We start from the raw sequence: 16,702 nt of genomic DNA, 5'->3' as shown, positions 1-16,702 counted from the left end.
GTGCAGGGACATGGGTGAGCTGGTTACTCAGGAACTTGCTCGAGTTCAGGAAACACCATCCATCACTGATCATGGAATGCTTGCTGGCTGATCAAACGAGTAAGAGTTTATTATGTTATTCTGAACCAGACCTCGAAAGAAATAAGAAAAATCAGTTTATTTGTACCACGACCTGCAAGCAAAGTTAGCGGCTAAGTGCTATACCAGCAGGACTCCATAGAACCCCTCGGAGGGAAAAAAAAAAGGGAGGCCACAGTTTGACCAAGAACACCTGAACAGTCCCATTTCCACACATATCTACAACAAAGAAAGCAATACTACTGAACCTATAGTGGCACACATAATCTATTGCAATAGTATATTCCACATCGTTCGTGGATCCTTCCATGGACCTCAACCCATGAAGATTGAACCGGATCGGTTGATGAGCAAATCAGGCAAAGCACTAGGCAAAGGCGCACTCGAGGAGGACGGATCATCGGCGCATCTTTGATGTGGTGTCCAATCCTTGGTCCAACCTGTTTCTGGATGAACACTCACGCACCCCCCACCCAAAAGGCGCCATCTTCCGGTGAGTGGAAGCTTCACTAAGTATACATAGATATATGTATACATATATAAAGATACATATATGATATCTCTCGATGTGCGCCTCTGTTGTTGTTGTCGCCCCAGGCCCCAGCTCAATCCATCCGTCTCCCGTCCTCCATGGCTCCATCGTCCATCCCGTGTGCCCTCGCGGTGCAGGTCGGTACACATGGAGTCGATCGCCCACGGGGTCCCCCTCGGTCCCCTTGTTCCGGGGCGCTGGGCCGCCGCTTTACCAGCAGCTCGCTAGCTCACCCTGATGCGCCCGGCCGGCCCCCACGCAGCTGCGCTGCGCTCGAAAGCGGCGATCATTGCTCGCGGTGGCTCTCCAGCAAAGCCGCGCAATCATGCCGTGCACCGAACCGGCCCTGCCGGGGGAGGAAGAAAAGGTGCGCGCGGGGGTGCCGACGGCCTCTCGGCCGGCGCGAGGACCGCGCGGCGAGTTCGGCGGTCGCCGTCCTTGACCGGCAGGCGCCGCGGATCAGCGATGCCGGGACCATGGGGAGTCAGGGAGAGGGCCGGTGGCCTGGCCTGGCCACCGCGGTTCGCGCACGTTTGGTATTAAACTCCCTGCTGCCTGCACAGAGAGGAGACGACGCCGACGCCGTGCGGCGAGCCGGTGGCCAACAGCGACAGCAACGACCTTAAGATCCGGCGCGTACAATAATAACCCATTGAATTTCCAAGCAGCGCTCGCTAGCTGCGACGGTGTCGTGCTCGTACAGGTACTGAAGTGACCGTGCCCATTCGTGCAGCAGTGTGCTGCGGGGTGTAGGCCTGGGCAGGGCCGGATGATCCCAAAGGTTGGGGCAGTGATGTTACGGGCCGCGACCCCTTTAGCTCGGCGTGTCCCGGGAGCGCTCGGCACGGTCGCCGGGTGCGGCTGGCCGGCGCATCGACACGGTGCGTGCCCGGAGGGGAACACGGGGTAGGGCGTAGGCCATCAGTCAGGTTACTTGCAGGAGATGCATGTTCGCGGACCAGCAGGTGCCACGAGCACAAGTGACAAGCCCTACCTACGCCTTCCTTCCATACGCTCTAGCAGAGATTCCGTAGCCTCGTAGGGCAGTTTCGGTAGCCAGCAGTAGTACTTGCAGTAGGAGCTGGCAGTGGCAGAGATCCCAGAAGCATACCACTGTTGCTGCTTGCTGTGAGCACTGCAAAAAGATCTCGCATCGGCCCTCTTTTGCTCGTCTACATACGTGGATCTCCAGAAAAAGAAGAGCCGTGCGCGCATCTCGGCGAAGGCAAAGATTTACCTTGCCGCATCGAGCTTCGTTGCGAGAGGGGCATTTGGGAGGAGATCCTGACTGAAAGCGGCAAAGCACGCAAAAGAGAATCTTTCGATTCTTTTCCGTCGGAAACTCGAGTAAAATATTGCTGACTGACGGAGTAGTAAGCAGTGGTGAGGTCTGTGACAACGAAAGCAGCAAATGGGAGTGGCACCATGGTACTTGTGCGCCGAAGCATTTCATTGCCCCTTTCATGTTGCGAAAAAGCATGTATAGTAACTCCACTCCACCGGGTATTTCTTTTGGGTTAGAAAAAGGAGGCAAGAGATGCCCTATAAGCAGACATACATCTAGTATTTTTCCCCCCCTACATTATTCAAAGCCTTATAGGAAATAAAAGGCACATACCAGTGTGGAAAGTACACAAGGCCCCCTATAGTTTAGAGGGTGCCGGGGAAGAAAGACGACACCAAAACGTATCCATGTTTCCGGAATGCAGTGCTTGCTTTACGCGGACATGGATTCTTCGTTCTCCGTCGCTTCGCTTTCGTGCCATTGTTGTTGCACGGATTTTGATGCTGCCAAGCCGCAGAAGAGCCGGTCGTGCTGCTAGAGGGCCGCCAATTATAGCTAGAAGAACAATAGTTTAGAAGCGTAAGCTTCTAATAATCCTGTCCTTACTATGTACTACTCCCCTTCTTTTCTTTTCTTTTTTTATTTCAAAGATGGTTTGACGGACGTGGCCTCCAATGCCACGCTGTTCATGTTTACGATTCTTTTTTTCAAATATGAATCCAATGACTTCAATTTTGTATGGTGTACGACGGCATAATATACTATTTTTTAGATCAGTGTTAGTAAAATATTAAAGACCGTACCTAAAATCTTGGATTAAGTAAGAAATAAAGGCAGGAAAACGAGTGATATTTTCATGAAAACGATCTCACATAGATCATGAATGTGCTCTGTATGTGAATGGTGCGACACTATTGAAGCGTAATTAAATGGCACTGATGGGACAGAAAACTGCATATCCAATTATCCGTAGTGGCACTTGGTCCTCCCCTCGTGCAAATTTGATGGGGACATGGGGGTTACGAAGACATGCTGTCGATGCAGCACCAGGTGGGATTGGATGGCACACGGTGCCATTTGTATCTTTGGGAAAAAGGCGTTCCATGGACCATCGAAGGAACTAAAAGACTTCCCAACAATTGTCACGACGGAACAAAGAAAAAGATTTGTGTGACGGGAAACCATATTAATTGACAGTTTATTCTCTTATTAATATACTCAGGATTCGCAGAAAGTGAAAGAGAAAACAAAAGCTGAGCTGGTTTGGGTCGCAACGGTGGCCCGGGGTTACAGATACGGACAGCGACAGTGGCATGGGATGGGTCTCCGTCCACTCCCCTGCCCTACGCGATACGCGCGCACACACGTAGCGGCACCGTCCCAGATGTCGCCTGCTTTACATGTGCTTTCTCGGTTCTTGCACGGCAGCGGCATCGGCATCGGCATCGGCAGGCCACACCGAGGAAGAAGATACTCAAAGCAATGGCAGCAGCGGCGCGCCGGGGCAGACCGCGCACAGACACCGCGGCCCACCGAGAATTCCGTGGCCAACAACGCCGCCCGCGCGCCCGCGCCGCGCGGCAGGCGGCCAACAGTGCGCGAGCCATCGGCCATGCAGGCTTGCCGTGGACACCGGCTGCGCTGCCTGCCGGCGGCCAGCGCTGCGCTCTCTGCTCTGGCCTCCGGAGCAGAGGCCAGAGGGCGGCCAGCGCTGACATGTGGGCGTGCGCCGGGCCCGCGTGTCATGGCAGCGCCTCCTGGGTCGTGGTTATGGGCGCCGAGCTCCTGGAAGTTCTTAACGAGGCTCGAGTGTCCGAGCGAGATGCCTCTGATGGGCGATCAGTTTTGTGCTCGTGTTTCGTTTATCAAGGCGAGGCCGAAGGTTTCAGTGATGTCTTTGGACGGATCCGGGGATCATCGTACTGTAGATTTATTGGCAGCAGCACAGCATATGACACGGCCACACAGCAAGTCAGAGTACAGAGTATTAGGAAATTCAAGCGTCGTGTAGTGTCATGAGCTTTCATAAAAAAAAAATGCTCAAGATGAGATTGCAGGTCGTCACGTACTACATAGTTTGTGCTCTAGTTGGGCCTTCACAGCTCGCAGAAAGCATCATAATAAGACAATTAACACTTGAAGAAACGGGTTTGATTGGTTGCCTTCTACACATTTTTGTACTTTTATTTTTATTGCCAATTTGCTGTGCTTAACGTGTGGCTAACAATTTGCTCGCATTACTCTAGTCCAGGTCTGGTAAAACAAAGATGTGTCCATGATTGGTGGGGTAAGTGTATTGTAATTTGCAAGCCATAATTGTGGCAGTGAAACGAATGCTCACTTAAGACACCATGAGGGTGTGAAGTTTCGTAACGGAAAAAAAACTATTTTAGAGTTATGTGGTGGTTTGCAACGAAGATATTGTAGTCTAGTCCGTTGTATTTAAGGAATCCTTCATTTTTGTTTTCTTTATTGTGCACACGATGCAAGTAAAGAAGTCAATTTAGAAACTGGGGGTCCCAATTTAGTGCGGAAATTGACAAATTAGGAGCTTTTAATAAAGACTACATATGGGATACATGGCACACAAAAACTAAGAAAACATCAACATTTGAGTCTATAAAATTCATGGTTTCATCATAAGAAAAATCAATGTAAGAACACTGAAATCACAGTGTATGTATATGTATTTATGTGAGGCGCCCGGGGTTGATGCCCCTCTTGAGCTCAAACTCAGGTGTTTTTTTTGGATGATGTTGCCTTTTTATTACCGTTAATGAACCCCGTACATGGAATTACAGCAGTACTCTTATTATGCTGTACGTGACGTTTGACACTTTGTCCAGACATTTTCCGCAAGTCCGTGAAGAATCAAGCACCCTTTTTATCCACCATCCAAAAATTCATTCAATGCTACGGTTGCTCATGGAGTACCAAACTGTGCTTGGTCAGCACGAACAGCCTCAAAATCTTGTGGACTTTGTACACCCATAAATTGGAGCAGCGACAAAAATTTCATGTCATGGTAGTACGCATCTCTCTTGGTCTCGGCTCTTAAAACGTGCTGTCACGTATAGGCCTTTACAATCTGGCGATCTTAATAAGAAACAAATGGGGTTCGATGCACTGGTATGTATCTGTTATTAAGCCTGGAGAAAATAAAGTTTTCCTTGGTTTAGCAAGTTTCAGATTTAGCGTAGTAGATTACGGTCAACAGTTCCCCAAGAAAACCTGAGAAAAAGTCCATGAGCCCCAGCCAAAACTCGCAGGGTTTGCCTTGGTTTCGGAGCTAAAGAGCAAAGGCTACGTAGGTGGAAGGGGAAAGAAAGGGGCGGCAACACCAGGGAGGCCCCAAAGCTTTAGCTTTATTCCCTCTCCCTCCCATCATATTTCTCAGCTCCAAAGCTCACTCCACTGCTCGGCTGCCCCCAGTACTCCATCTCCCCTACTCGACTCGCTCCCCCACTCCCCTCGCCTTCTCGAACAGCGCGAGCGCGCAGACGCGGAGCAGCGTGTCCGTCCGTCCTTGCACTGTCCCAAGCCTCGCCCCATCTCCCACCCCGGGCCGGGCCTTCAAATCCGCGGCCGCGCCATCCGCTGAGCGCCTGAGCCGCTGCCCCGGTCCTTGCATTGCTCGAGGCGGCGCAGCGCTGGTCGCCTCCGTGCCCTCCGCCGTGTTCCTGGGCGCTCATTTACTCCCGCTGCTGTTCTGTTCTGCCTCTCTGGGCGTTTCTTTATGGTCCGGAGCAGCGGTTAACTGCTTTCGGGCATTGATCTGCCGAGCTGAGCTGCGGGTTTGGTGCGTGAGGGAGGAGCCCGTTTTGACTCTGTGGAAGCCCGCATTTGATCGAGGAGTTGCTCGGTTCCTTTCCTTCACCGCCGGCGATTTCTTGTGCTGGGGGTGCTGGCAAGAGCTTTCCTGCATCTGTGCTCGTGGTTTTGTCCCTGAATCCTGCGGGTTTCTGCTCCGTCCGCTTCTGTTCTTCATCTTTTCCCCACAGCGTGATCTCTCAATTTTTTCCTAGCCCCCTTTGTTTCTTGCGTTGGATTCTTGTCGGAAAGATTGCATTTTGTAGTCTTCCCAAATAGCTCTAGGGAATTCTCTGGCTCGTTAGCCGGCCCATAGTTTAGAAAAGCAAGGCCAGTCTGGTCTATTTCATTTCACAAAAAGGGGGAAATTAGGTAGCAGAATCCGGTTCTCCCTTGATTCTGTTCGGAGGTACTGTTTGAGAGGAGGTAAAAGCGCCCAAGTTTGGAGGTTTCGAGGAGTGGGGGGAGACTCATCCCTTGGAGCTAGCTGCATGAGGAAACATTGAGACAATGAGAGATGACAATTCAAGCAAGAACAAGGTAAGTGTTTCCATATTGGCAGCTATCCTGTTCATTCCTCATAGTGATGTTTCTGTGCTCGTCCCTGATCTTGATTTGCTTGTGATTAAAGCTGTCCTGGTCCAGGACCCTTGTTAGGAAGTGGTTCAACATCAAAACAAAGGCGAAGGACTTCCATTCAGATTATGCAGCCGAGGAAGGTACATTCATCTAGCAACACCCTACCACCTTTTTAACTATATGATCTAACACAGAGCTTCTGTTCATAAATTGGTGAGCTCAAGTTCCCTGCATGATTTCTCTGCTTAAGTTTCTCTTTACATCAGTAGATTTCTGTTTTTTTAAATAAAAACAGTAGCAGATTTCTGTTATTCTACTAGGATAAAATGGTTCTTGTTTTCCTGTTCTTCTCTTCAGTGAATTACAATCAACCCCCCCCCCCCCCCCCCCGAGGTTGCAGAAGCAACCACAATATCCTTGTGACTCGAATAACTAGAACTTTGTTTTACTGCTTCTGATAATTTCAGTCGGAGTGCAGTGGAGGACCAGTTTCTCTGATAGAGATGCTTGTAAATCCAAGAAAAGCAGGACAGGTACATTTTGCTTGACTCCTGACAGTAACTATGGTATCTACAGATTTTTTTTCACCCCTTCCGTTCTGGTTCGTGCAAAACTGCAAATGTTATGGCTGAATTATCTTTAGGTTTCGTGATGACTATGACTGAGTTTATTTTATGTCTACATAGAGAGGTTGCCTAAGAGGAATATGGATCGGGATGGTAGACTAGGAAATGGATTTGATGGTGCTTATATCACAAACACACAGGACTACAGGTAAATAGATTGTCTTTTAGTAAGACTTGATCGATCCACTAATCATTGGTTAAAGGAAATTCCTGTGATATGACAATACATATGCTTGTGCGCATAGGGTCTTCGTTGCTACATGGAATGTGGGCGGAAGGTCACCATCTAGTCATTTGAATCTGGAGGACTGGCTTCATACTTCTCCTGCTGCTGATATATATGTCATAGGGTATATTGCTTGACTCGTGCATTTACTTAGTCAGATTATCTCTTTCTAAACTAAGAATCATATCTAGAAAAATAAAATAAAAGCTCTACTAGAAAAGGAACCTAACATAAGTTGTCATGCCAGGTTTCAGGAAATTGTTCCCTTGAATGCTGGTAATGTTCTATTGACTGAAGACAATGGTCCAGCAAAGAAATGGGTTTCTCTTGTTAGAAAAACTCTAAATAATCTTGATCAACAAGGCTCTGGTGTCTACAATTACCACACCCCCTCACCGGCTCCAGATCCTATTGTGGAGCTCAATGTGGACTTTGAGCGATCATCAAGAAGGCAAAAGAACTCGTCATTCTTCCATCGACGTTCATTCCAGTCCTTCAATCGTAGTTCAAGGATTGACATGATGGATCCGCACTCGTTAGTGGACCGTCGTTTCAGTGTTTGTGACCGGATTAGCTTCGGGAGCAGGCCAAGTGATGTTGACACTAGTATGAGATGTGGTGGGTCATCTGATGATGAGAATATTGACGAGGAATCCCCTAGTGGTATATTCTTCCCACCAATGCCATGTGGATATGGTGCTCCAGTATGCACAGATTCTAGGTAAGTTTCTCAACTCTTACCATACTATATAGCTGATGTTTCCTCAGAGTTAATTTGCTGTCATGAAATAAATTGTATGCGACAATTTGCTGTTATGGATTCCTTTGTTGATGACTACAATCCTCTGAACTTAAATTAGTATTTTCCATGAAAACTCAGGTATTGCTTAGTTGCCAGCAAGCAAATGGTTGGAATTTTTCTCATGGTGTGGGTACGGAGTGATATAAGGGAGCATGTGAAGAACTTGAAGGTTTCATGTGTTGGCAGAGGCCTGATGGGCTATCTTGGAAACAAGGTATCCATTGTTCTCCTTTTCATTTCAGTTACAACATAATGTTTTCAACTATTATTTAAGACCTTAGCTTTTAGTGCGTTCCATTTTATTGAACCTTTTTTGAACCTCATTCCTTATTTCTCACATTCCTTCTTTCTTTTTTGACTCAGGGGTCGATATCAATCAGTATGTCCCTGCATCAGACAAGCTTCTGCTTTGTGTGCACTCACTTAACATCAGGCCAAAAGGATGGTGATCAACTTAGACGAAATGCAGATGTAGTGGAAATTTTGAGGAAGACCAGATTTCCTCATGTTCATGGAGCAGGTGACGAGAAGTCACCCGAGACAATTCTTGATCATGAGTGAGTAGTTCACTGATATTTCACATTTTCTGCTTGTTTTAGATCAGTTAAACACTTCATAGTTAAAAATTCAATGAACAAGTTTATAGCATCAATCTTACTCTATCGATTTTATTTCTTTATTTCTTTTCAGTCGTATTATTTGGCTTGGGGATCTGAATTACCGGATAGCTCTTTCCTACCGCTCAGTGAAGGCTTTAGTTGAGATGCACAATTGGAAACAGTTATTGGAAAAGGACCAGGTTAGCTATTATCATGCAAACTTATAACAGAGTTATGCCTCTTGTTATGAAGGTGTCTTTGGTTGGCTTCTTACGTTTGAAATTTCTGTTACAGCTTCGCATAGAGCAAAGATTCGGTCGGGTCTTTGCAGGCTGGAAAGAAGGGCGAATTTACTTTCCTCCCACATATAAATACTCATACAATTCTGATAGATATGCGGGCGATGATATGCATCCAAATGAGAAGCGAAGAACACCTGCATGGTAAATTTCACAAAACTGGACTTACTGAGTAGTGTAAAGGATATGTCTACTGTGATCAAATCAAAGCTCCTATATATAGTGTTCATAACAGCATTTCATTCTTTTATGAAGGTGTGACCGGATTCTGTGGTATGGACGAGGTCTAAACCAACTATGCTACGTGCGCGGCGAGTCTCGGTTCTCGGATCACAGACCTGTGTACAGCATTTTCACAGCAGAGGTTCAGATTCCGAGCCAAACTCAGTTCAGTGGCATTACTCGTTCTGCTTCTCTCCTGGGAGTAGACGAACTACGATACCCAACTTATCCACGCAGTTACATGGATATAAATTTTTACTGATTGTGCATCTCGATGGAGGCAGCCAAGGTTTGTATTCTATGGACCTGGCAGCATCACATTGTTTAAAGCTTGTTGCCCTGACTGATGCTCTGAATTCCATGTGAAAGCATTCTTTCTACTCATCATAACCCCCATGTGGTGTTGGCTGCAGACCTTCCTCGTTACCTGAGTGGCAGAGCGCACCTTCTGATGACTGACTGAAGTTCATTCCTCCCAAGATTCCATCGGCTGGAATGTTTATTGCTAACAGGTGACTCCTGAACTGTCCATTCCTTTTGTCTCGTGTTTCTGTGCCATTTGTGTCTGGAGCCTGCTTCTGCATACGCAGAGGATGTGTTTTCTATAATGATGTTTGGAAAAATTGCTGTGATTTGACACCCCAAATCCTACTGTTGTTAACATGCAGATACTCAAGGAGATTGCTTTTTTCTGATTGTAAGATTAGGTATGATATGCTAAACCATACCAAGATAATTCATGCGAGATTTATTTAAACAAGCTGTATGACTAATGCAGCTCTTTTTAACCATGGACAGGAATATTTGCACAGTTTTGAAGCTAACCATCTGCGAGTCCCGATTTATAAAAAAGGAGTGTTTTTGTGTCCAAGATAAGCTAAAGACTAACATTGTGAAGGTAATTTGCGTGATGCGTTTGGATTACTCCCTTCATGACACAATTCTTCCTTTTTCTTTCCCCTGGGCCGTTTGAGCTCGGAAGGAGGCCTGCTGGGTTTCTCCTTTTTGTTTGTTCTCTCTTTCGGTCTCCTGATGTAACAAGAGGAGCCCGCTCCGTCGGCTCTATCAAAATTATTTTTTAATCGAAGTGAAATGATGGCTTGTACAGGAAACTGCTCCTGGCAACTTTTCCACGCCCATCGTAGAATATGCAACTTGTTAATGCTCGCAACGAAATGATCACCTGAGACAGCATGCACGGCATGCCATTCTGAATGCTTGCGCACAAAGCGAGGCTCTGAGGATGCAGGAGCTGCTGCCTCATTGTGCTGGCCTGCTGGTGCAGCGAGGTGCAATAGGCCTTACTTTGCTGCATCTCTTTTCTCTCGCAGGAAATGAAATATACTACATACTACTACATGGCATGGTAAAGCAGGAGGCCGTGTGGGCGGGCCAGGGGACAGGAAAGCAGCGGGGCCCCAAAGGCCAAAGGGGTGGGCACGGTTCAGGTTCAGAGATGGAGGGGCAGGAGTACTCATCAGGGGCAGGGGGTGCATGCCGACGGCGATGCCATGCCGGGCAGACAGGCCTGCGCGCCTGTAGTACTAGCGGTCTACTAGTACTTGTGCTAGCACTACCACGCCGGCCTTTGCTTTCTTCGGCTTCTCAAAAGGATAGACGCTGGCCCGGTCCGAACTTCGAAGCGGCCCCAAAGTGAGCGAGCCCTGACTAGCAGCAGCATCTCAATCTGAGTCTCCGCTGCAAGGGAGGGAGGACCACCCTGCCTGGCTGCCTGCATTCCTTTGTTTCATTCACTTTTTTCGACGGCGTACGAGCCCCAGGCTGATCTCGCAAACAGTACTAGTCGCTGCTGCTTGTGAGCACGTACCAGGTCTGAGTCTGAAAATTTTGATCAGCTAGTCTGTGACACCTCGAACTCAGCATGGTGAATGCTTGATAGGCAGCAGGCCATGCCGTAGAACGTGCACACTTGGATCTTTGTACAAACTTGGCTGCTCAATATTAGCATCAACAACGGCAAGAGTTCAGATTTTTGTGCAAGTGTAACCTAAGCTCTTGTTGCGAACTTGGATCATTGTACGAGTGATCCAGGCAATCCCCTCCCCCCCCCCCCCCCCCCCCCCCCGGCGCCGCCGTGTTGGGTCACTGACGATCCAATACAGGTAACGCTCTTGTCAAAGTGAAAAACGACGTGCCGGATCTTCGTGTTGGACGTACCTGCCCGCGGCCTGGAGAGCGCCGCCGCTCGCCCGCCCGCAGCGGCTCGTCTCGTCTCGTCGCCGCCTCCTGCCGCTCCGCCGCCGAGAGAGAAGGGCGGCGGCGCCCATAGAGTACGTGCTGCGTGGGCCGCGTGAGTCGTAGCTCGGTTCCGGCCGGGTCAGGACAGCCCGGCCCAACTCGGTGTCGCTCCGCACCTTCCTGCATGTAGGCCGAAATAAGCGGCCGCTACGGTTCATGGGCCTATACCAAACGCGAAAGCCCTTCGAATGAAGCCCAAACGCTTGTATCTGCTGCATCCGACTCCGACGAAGAGGAAGCGGGACAGAGCAATGACCAGCAAGGATCGCCCGTGCGCGCGCGCAGCGGTTAGCTTCGCAGGTACGCGTCGGTTGCTGCTGCCGTTTTGCACTTTGCAGGAGAGGAGAAATCGACGATCATACGGCGGTCACCGAGTCGGAATTCGTCTCCAGGTCTGCAAAGGCATCGTCGTCGGAGTCGGACTCACTCCGCCGTATATAGCTGCCGCCGCGGTCGCAACGCATGGCTCGCGTCGTCACCGCCATCTTCTGGCCGCCTCCCCACCTCGCGCCATCGGCCCCCGTCAAATACTCCCTAGCAAGCACTCCGCCGATCGAAATCTAATCCGCTCCACTCGCGACGATGGCCTCGTGCGTAGAGGCCGCCGCCGTCGGGCGACCGACCCGCAAGAGGATGCGCGTCGCCATGGGCACCACAGAGGACTACGAGGAGACCTGCCGCCTCGGCGAGGGGGCCTTTGGCGCCGTGATCAAGGCGCGCCACCGCGCCACGGGCCAGCCCGTCGCGATCAAGCACCTCGGCGCGGACCTCGGCGGCCACGCCACGCTGCTGCGGGAGGCGCAGTTCCTCGAGGCGTGCGGCCGCGACAACCCGTTCGTCGCCGGGTTCCGCGGCCTCGCCCGCAACCCGGCCACCATGGCCCTATGCCTCGTGATGGAGTTCGTGGGGCCCAGCCTCGACGACCTCCTCAGCCAGCGCCCCTACGGGAGCAGCCCGCCGCTGCCCGAGGCCACGGTGCGCGCCGCCATGTGGCAGCTGCTCAGCGGCGCCGAGAAGATGCACGGGCGCCGCGTCATCCACCGGGACATCAAGCCCTCCAACATCCTCGTCGGCGCCGCCGGTCGCAGCGTCGTCAAGATCTGCGACTTCGGGCTCGCCATGTCCATGGACGAGCGGCCGCCGTACGAGCAGGCGGGCACGCTGTGCTACATGGCGCCCGAGATGCTGCTGGAGAAGCCCGACTACGACGAGCGCGTCGACGCCTGGTCGCTCGGCTGCGTCATGGCGGAGCTCATCAACGGCTGGAGCCCGTTCCAGGGCCTCAACGAGGAAGGCCAGCTCTGCGCCATCTTCGACGTGCTCGGCGTGCCGGACGATACGACGTGGCCGTGGTTCTCGTCCACGACGTTCGCCGCCGTGTGGATGCCGGAACTGGACAGCATGCCGCGGCGCAGTCTCCTGCGCGAGCACTTCCCGGAGACGACGCTGTCCGAGGAAGGATTCGAGGTCCTCAGCGGCCTCCTCACGTGCAACCCGGAGAAGCGGCTCACGGCGGCCGCTGCGCTCAAGCATCCATGGTTCGCCAAGATCGACGCGCTGGAGCTGCCAATGAGAGAGGAAGTTGCATCGGCGTTGCCCAGGAGAGTGAAGAGGCTAAGGGTGTTGTGCCCGTGATCTTGAGGTTTCCTTCGACCGTTGTGTCTGTCCTTGAGAACAGAGCTTGTAGTGGCAGCTATCATGTTGTTGTGAATACTGTTTGGGTCCGTTTGGATGTCGATATTGAAGACCTTAGCATTGAATCGGATCGAACACAAAATCAGACTAGCTTTGGAAATGGAAAAAATACCAAAGCTATTATTTGGATGTAGATAAAATTGATAGATGGAATTCAACTAGGAGGCAAATATCGATTCACGTTTGGATGTGCATACATGAAATTGGAATCGACCTATCTTGATCTCCTCCTCTCCACCGTTCTCCATGCGCAAGAATCCTCCAGGAAGCCGTCGCCGTCTCGTCTTCGTCCCCCTCGCGAGCTTCGGACCAACGGGATCCCACCAGCGGTCTCGTCTCCCCCCCCCCCTCGTGGAGCTCCGGCACGGCGGAGAAGGACCACGGCGGCGCGGCATCCGCCTAGATGAGGTCGGGGGTAGACGCGGAGGAGGGACGGTGGGGATGGCGCTGCAGAGGGGGCTCGGCGACGTGGGGGTGGGGGAAGCGGGGGCGGCGGGTGGTGCAGGTGCGTGGCAAGCGGAGAGGGAAGATGGGGCGGTGCAGGTGCGTGGCAGGCGGAGGAGGAAGACGGGGCCGCGCAGGTACGTGGCAGGCGGAGGGGAAGGCGGGGCGGCCGGGTGGTGCAGGTGTGTCGCGGTCGCGGCTCGGGCGGAGGGAGAAGATGAATGCAGATGAATATGGAGGTGGACGGGTCGGAATTGGAGGAGGAGGTAAGGCAGTACGCTGAATACCGCTTGGTATTGGAGACATATTCCAATACTAATATCTAAAACATCCAAACAATTAATATTGGATATAGCCAATGCCAATTCCGAATTCTAAGCCTCAATATCTGCATCGAAACGGGGCGTGGTATAAATTGCATTGTTTTGAATACGACCCTTCTGTCCTTTTGAATGAAATTTGGTTGGTCTTTTGCTACATGCACATCACCCACCTTATCGACAAGCAAACCAATTCGGTTCCATATGATTAAGCACGTGAATAGGCACTTCAAAGTTGCCGAGATTTCTCTAAATTTTGGTAAGGATGAATAATATTATTTTGTTTTCGCAATTATACGTTAATGGTGGAGTAGATCAACCTGGTTTGGCGATCCTCGCCTAGGTTTGAGGTCTAGCACTGCATGGGTAGACATGATCATGGATCATCCTATGGATAAACCCTATTATACTTGTTTGAAAAACACATAAGCGAGATGACATTTAATTCATGGTTGAAATAGCTCCGCACAATACATAATTTCATTGTTTGTTGTTTCCAAGGCTACATGCAAGACGCAATGCATCTTGTAAATAGTGTATATATACAGGGTGTTATGACGATGAAACTCATTTCGCCTCCCTCTTCATTAATTCTCCGCCATATCATAAAAACTAAGAATGGAAGCGGATCGGATACGCATGGAATCGAATTCGAAGAGCACCTTTTACCATATTTTAAATCAAATACGGATATGAATTTGGATATTCTCGAATACGAATGCAAAACGGATACCTCGGATTCGGATTCGAATTCGGATATTTACTCGATATATAGGATAACAGTTAGCTATTTTCTTTATTGATAGTTTTAGAATAAAAAATCGTTATATATGTACAAACTAAAGTATGACAATATAACAAAGATAGCTAGTTAAAAATAGCTTATTTATCAACAAATATTATAATAAATAAATACATAAAAATAAAACTAGAAATAAAAATATATTTTCAACAAATATGTAAACATTTTTTATTAATATATAATAAAAATTGTAAAAGTAATTTCACCCATAAATAGATAAAATAAGAATATTTATGAGTAAAATTATTCTTCTTATAACTTTATTATAAAAATTAATAATATTGGTTATGGAAAATAAATATAACTTTTTAAATAGTTTTACTGAAAACGGATATAGATAGTGTCGGATATTGTCGAATACGGATGTGGAATCGGATAGAGAAAAATAATAAAAATCGGATTCGGATGTATCCACTTTACTACCACATTAAATTCGAATTAAATTCAAATATGGATACGGATATTCATATTGATATTTAAGAGGATACGGATATCGGACATTTTGGGTATCCGCATCCACATTCCCATCGCTAATAAAAACGCTAGCATGACACTCTATTTGATAAGACTGAAACTCCCATTAAAAATATGACATAACGAGACAATACAACATTCGAACAACCCACCAGTCGTCCACCACCAAGTCAGTACATCCAGCCGAACTTGGAGCACGAGTCCGACCATCACACACGTCTTCATTTTGTGCTCTGTTCCCCACCAGCTTCCATCCTACCGCTGGCCAGCCGCCATCCTCGAGACGGTAAAGAGCTAGCGCCAGATTCGAGCCACAGCGCCATGCAACGAGCGTCTTCCCAGGCTCCCAGTCCTCTCTCCTTTATTCGTCTCCCTCGACCGATGGCCAATAGAAACGGAAGGGGGGCAAGGGTGACGACGATAGCGTGGAGCAGAGGAAATGCGGCGGCGTTGCGAAGTAGACAAGCGGAAGCACATCGGCGGCACGGAGCAGAAGATGGCGCGATGCGGAAGGACAGAGGAAGCACAGAGCAGAGGAAGGATCGTGGCGGCGACAACAGCGTCGCCGGTCTGGTGGGTCGACCCGTGGGCCGTCAGGTGAAGCCTCGGGCAGGTGAGGACGGCGCTGCTCGGGCATGGGTCAGGTTGGGACGGGTCTATGATCAGATCCACACCCGAGGCTATAGTTGGCTATTCAGGCTGCCCGACTCGGCCCGGAACGATTAGGCCCGGTCCGATTGGTCCGACTACTTATTCGTGCTGGGCCAGCCCGAGCCACGTGTCGAGGTCTCGGTCCAGGCATGGTACGGGAACTTTTAGCCGTGCCAGGTCGGACCGACGGCGCGATTGGCCCGTTAAGCACTGCAGGCACGAGCCGGCCGCGCCACCGGTGCAAGGAGGAGCTGCCGGCGGCGCCGGAAGCGGCGCACAGAGCGGAGGGAAGGAGCTGCCGGTCGCGCCACGACTCAAGGAGAAGAAGGGGCGGCGCTGGCTACCGTAGCGTGAGGAGGTGGCGGCACCACCGCCGCGCCGGGGAAGATGAGGTGGCCCACCGACGGTCGTGGTGCGGGGGGGGGGGGAGGAGGTGGCGGCGATAGCCGCAACCCGAAGGAGGAGGCGGCGCCAGTGGCGGCCTGAAGGAGGAGAGGGCAGCGCGAGCTGCCGGCATAGGGAGGGGCGGCATAAGGAGTAGAGGAGGGCGGAGGGAGGGGCGGCGGCTGCTGGGAGAGGAGGAGGCAAGCTGGTAGTTAGGGTTTGAAGAAATTATAATATATATATGTGGGCTGATGTATGCTTTTCATTTAGATCCGTTGTTAATCATGACCGCAATCGGGCTGACCGTCTAATCGAACCGCGCCGTGGGCCGGCCCACAGGCTAAGGGAGCGGCCCAGACACGGTACAAAACCCATACCGGATGTGTAAACTAAAAAATCGTGCCAAATGTGTGCCGAACTAAAAAGTCGTGCGGTGGGCCAACCACGGCCTCGGGCCAACTATACCTGTATTATTTAATTTTACTTAAACATACGTCAATAAAAAACGTGCATGCGAACACTCAACGTACACACGTCCAGGCACGCCCTATCCCTACAAACGTCTATAGAAGAGAAATGTTTTGTACATAGTACACGCGTAATCCCTAGCCGAAT

At 50.2% G+C, this 16,702-nt stretch overlaps 2 protein-coding genes across 2 annotated transcripts; both read left to right on the top strand.

Annotated features, from left to right (window-relative positions):
- Window positions 1–5,308: 5,308 nt before the first annotated feature.
- On the top strand, window positions 5,309–10,220 carry LOC112873541 (type IV inositol polyphosphate 5-phosphatase 7-like). The gene is made up of 14 exons (XM_025936533.1): window positions 5,309–6,245; window positions 6,337–6,424; window positions 6,752–6,817; window positions 6,971–7,058; window positions 7,156–7,260; window positions 7,384–7,857; window positions 8,017–8,152; window positions 8,302–8,495; window positions 8,629–8,737; window positions 8,832–8,980; window positions 9,092–9,347; window positions 9,472–9,570; window positions 9,727–9,765; window positions 9,857–10,220. Exons 1-11 carry the CDS (start codon window positions 6,216–6,218, stop codon window positions 9,318–9,320), a joined length of 1,668 nt encoding a protein of 555 aa, XP_025792318.1. The 5' UTR covers window positions 5,309–6,215; the 3' UTR covers window positions 9,321–9,347; window positions 9,472–9,570; window positions 9,727–9,765; window positions 9,857–10,220.
- A 1,679-nt stretch (window positions 10,221–11,899) lies between these two features.
- On the top strand, window positions 11,900–12,952 carry LOC112872718 (putative cyclin-dependent kinase F-2). Its single transcript, XM_025935784.1, has one exon. The coding sequence runs from the start codon at window positions 11,900–11,902 to the stop codon at window positions 12,950–12,952; it is 1,053 nt and encodes a 350-aa protein (XP_025791569.1).
- The last annotated feature ends 3,750 nt before the right edge of the window (window positions 12,953–16,702 follow it).

The sequence above is a fragment of the Panicum hallii genome, chromosome 9 (assembly GCF_002211085.1).
Source record: "Panicum hallii strain FIL2 chromosome 9, PHallii_v3.1, whole genome shotgun sequence".
In the NCBI taxonomy this organism is placed as follows: Eukaryota; Viridiplantae; Streptophyta; class Magnoliopsida; order Poales; family Poaceae; genus Panicum; species Panicum hallii.
The sequence above is the reverse complement of the archived record's forward strand: the minus strand, read 5'-3'. Positions and strand labels throughout refer to the sequence as shown.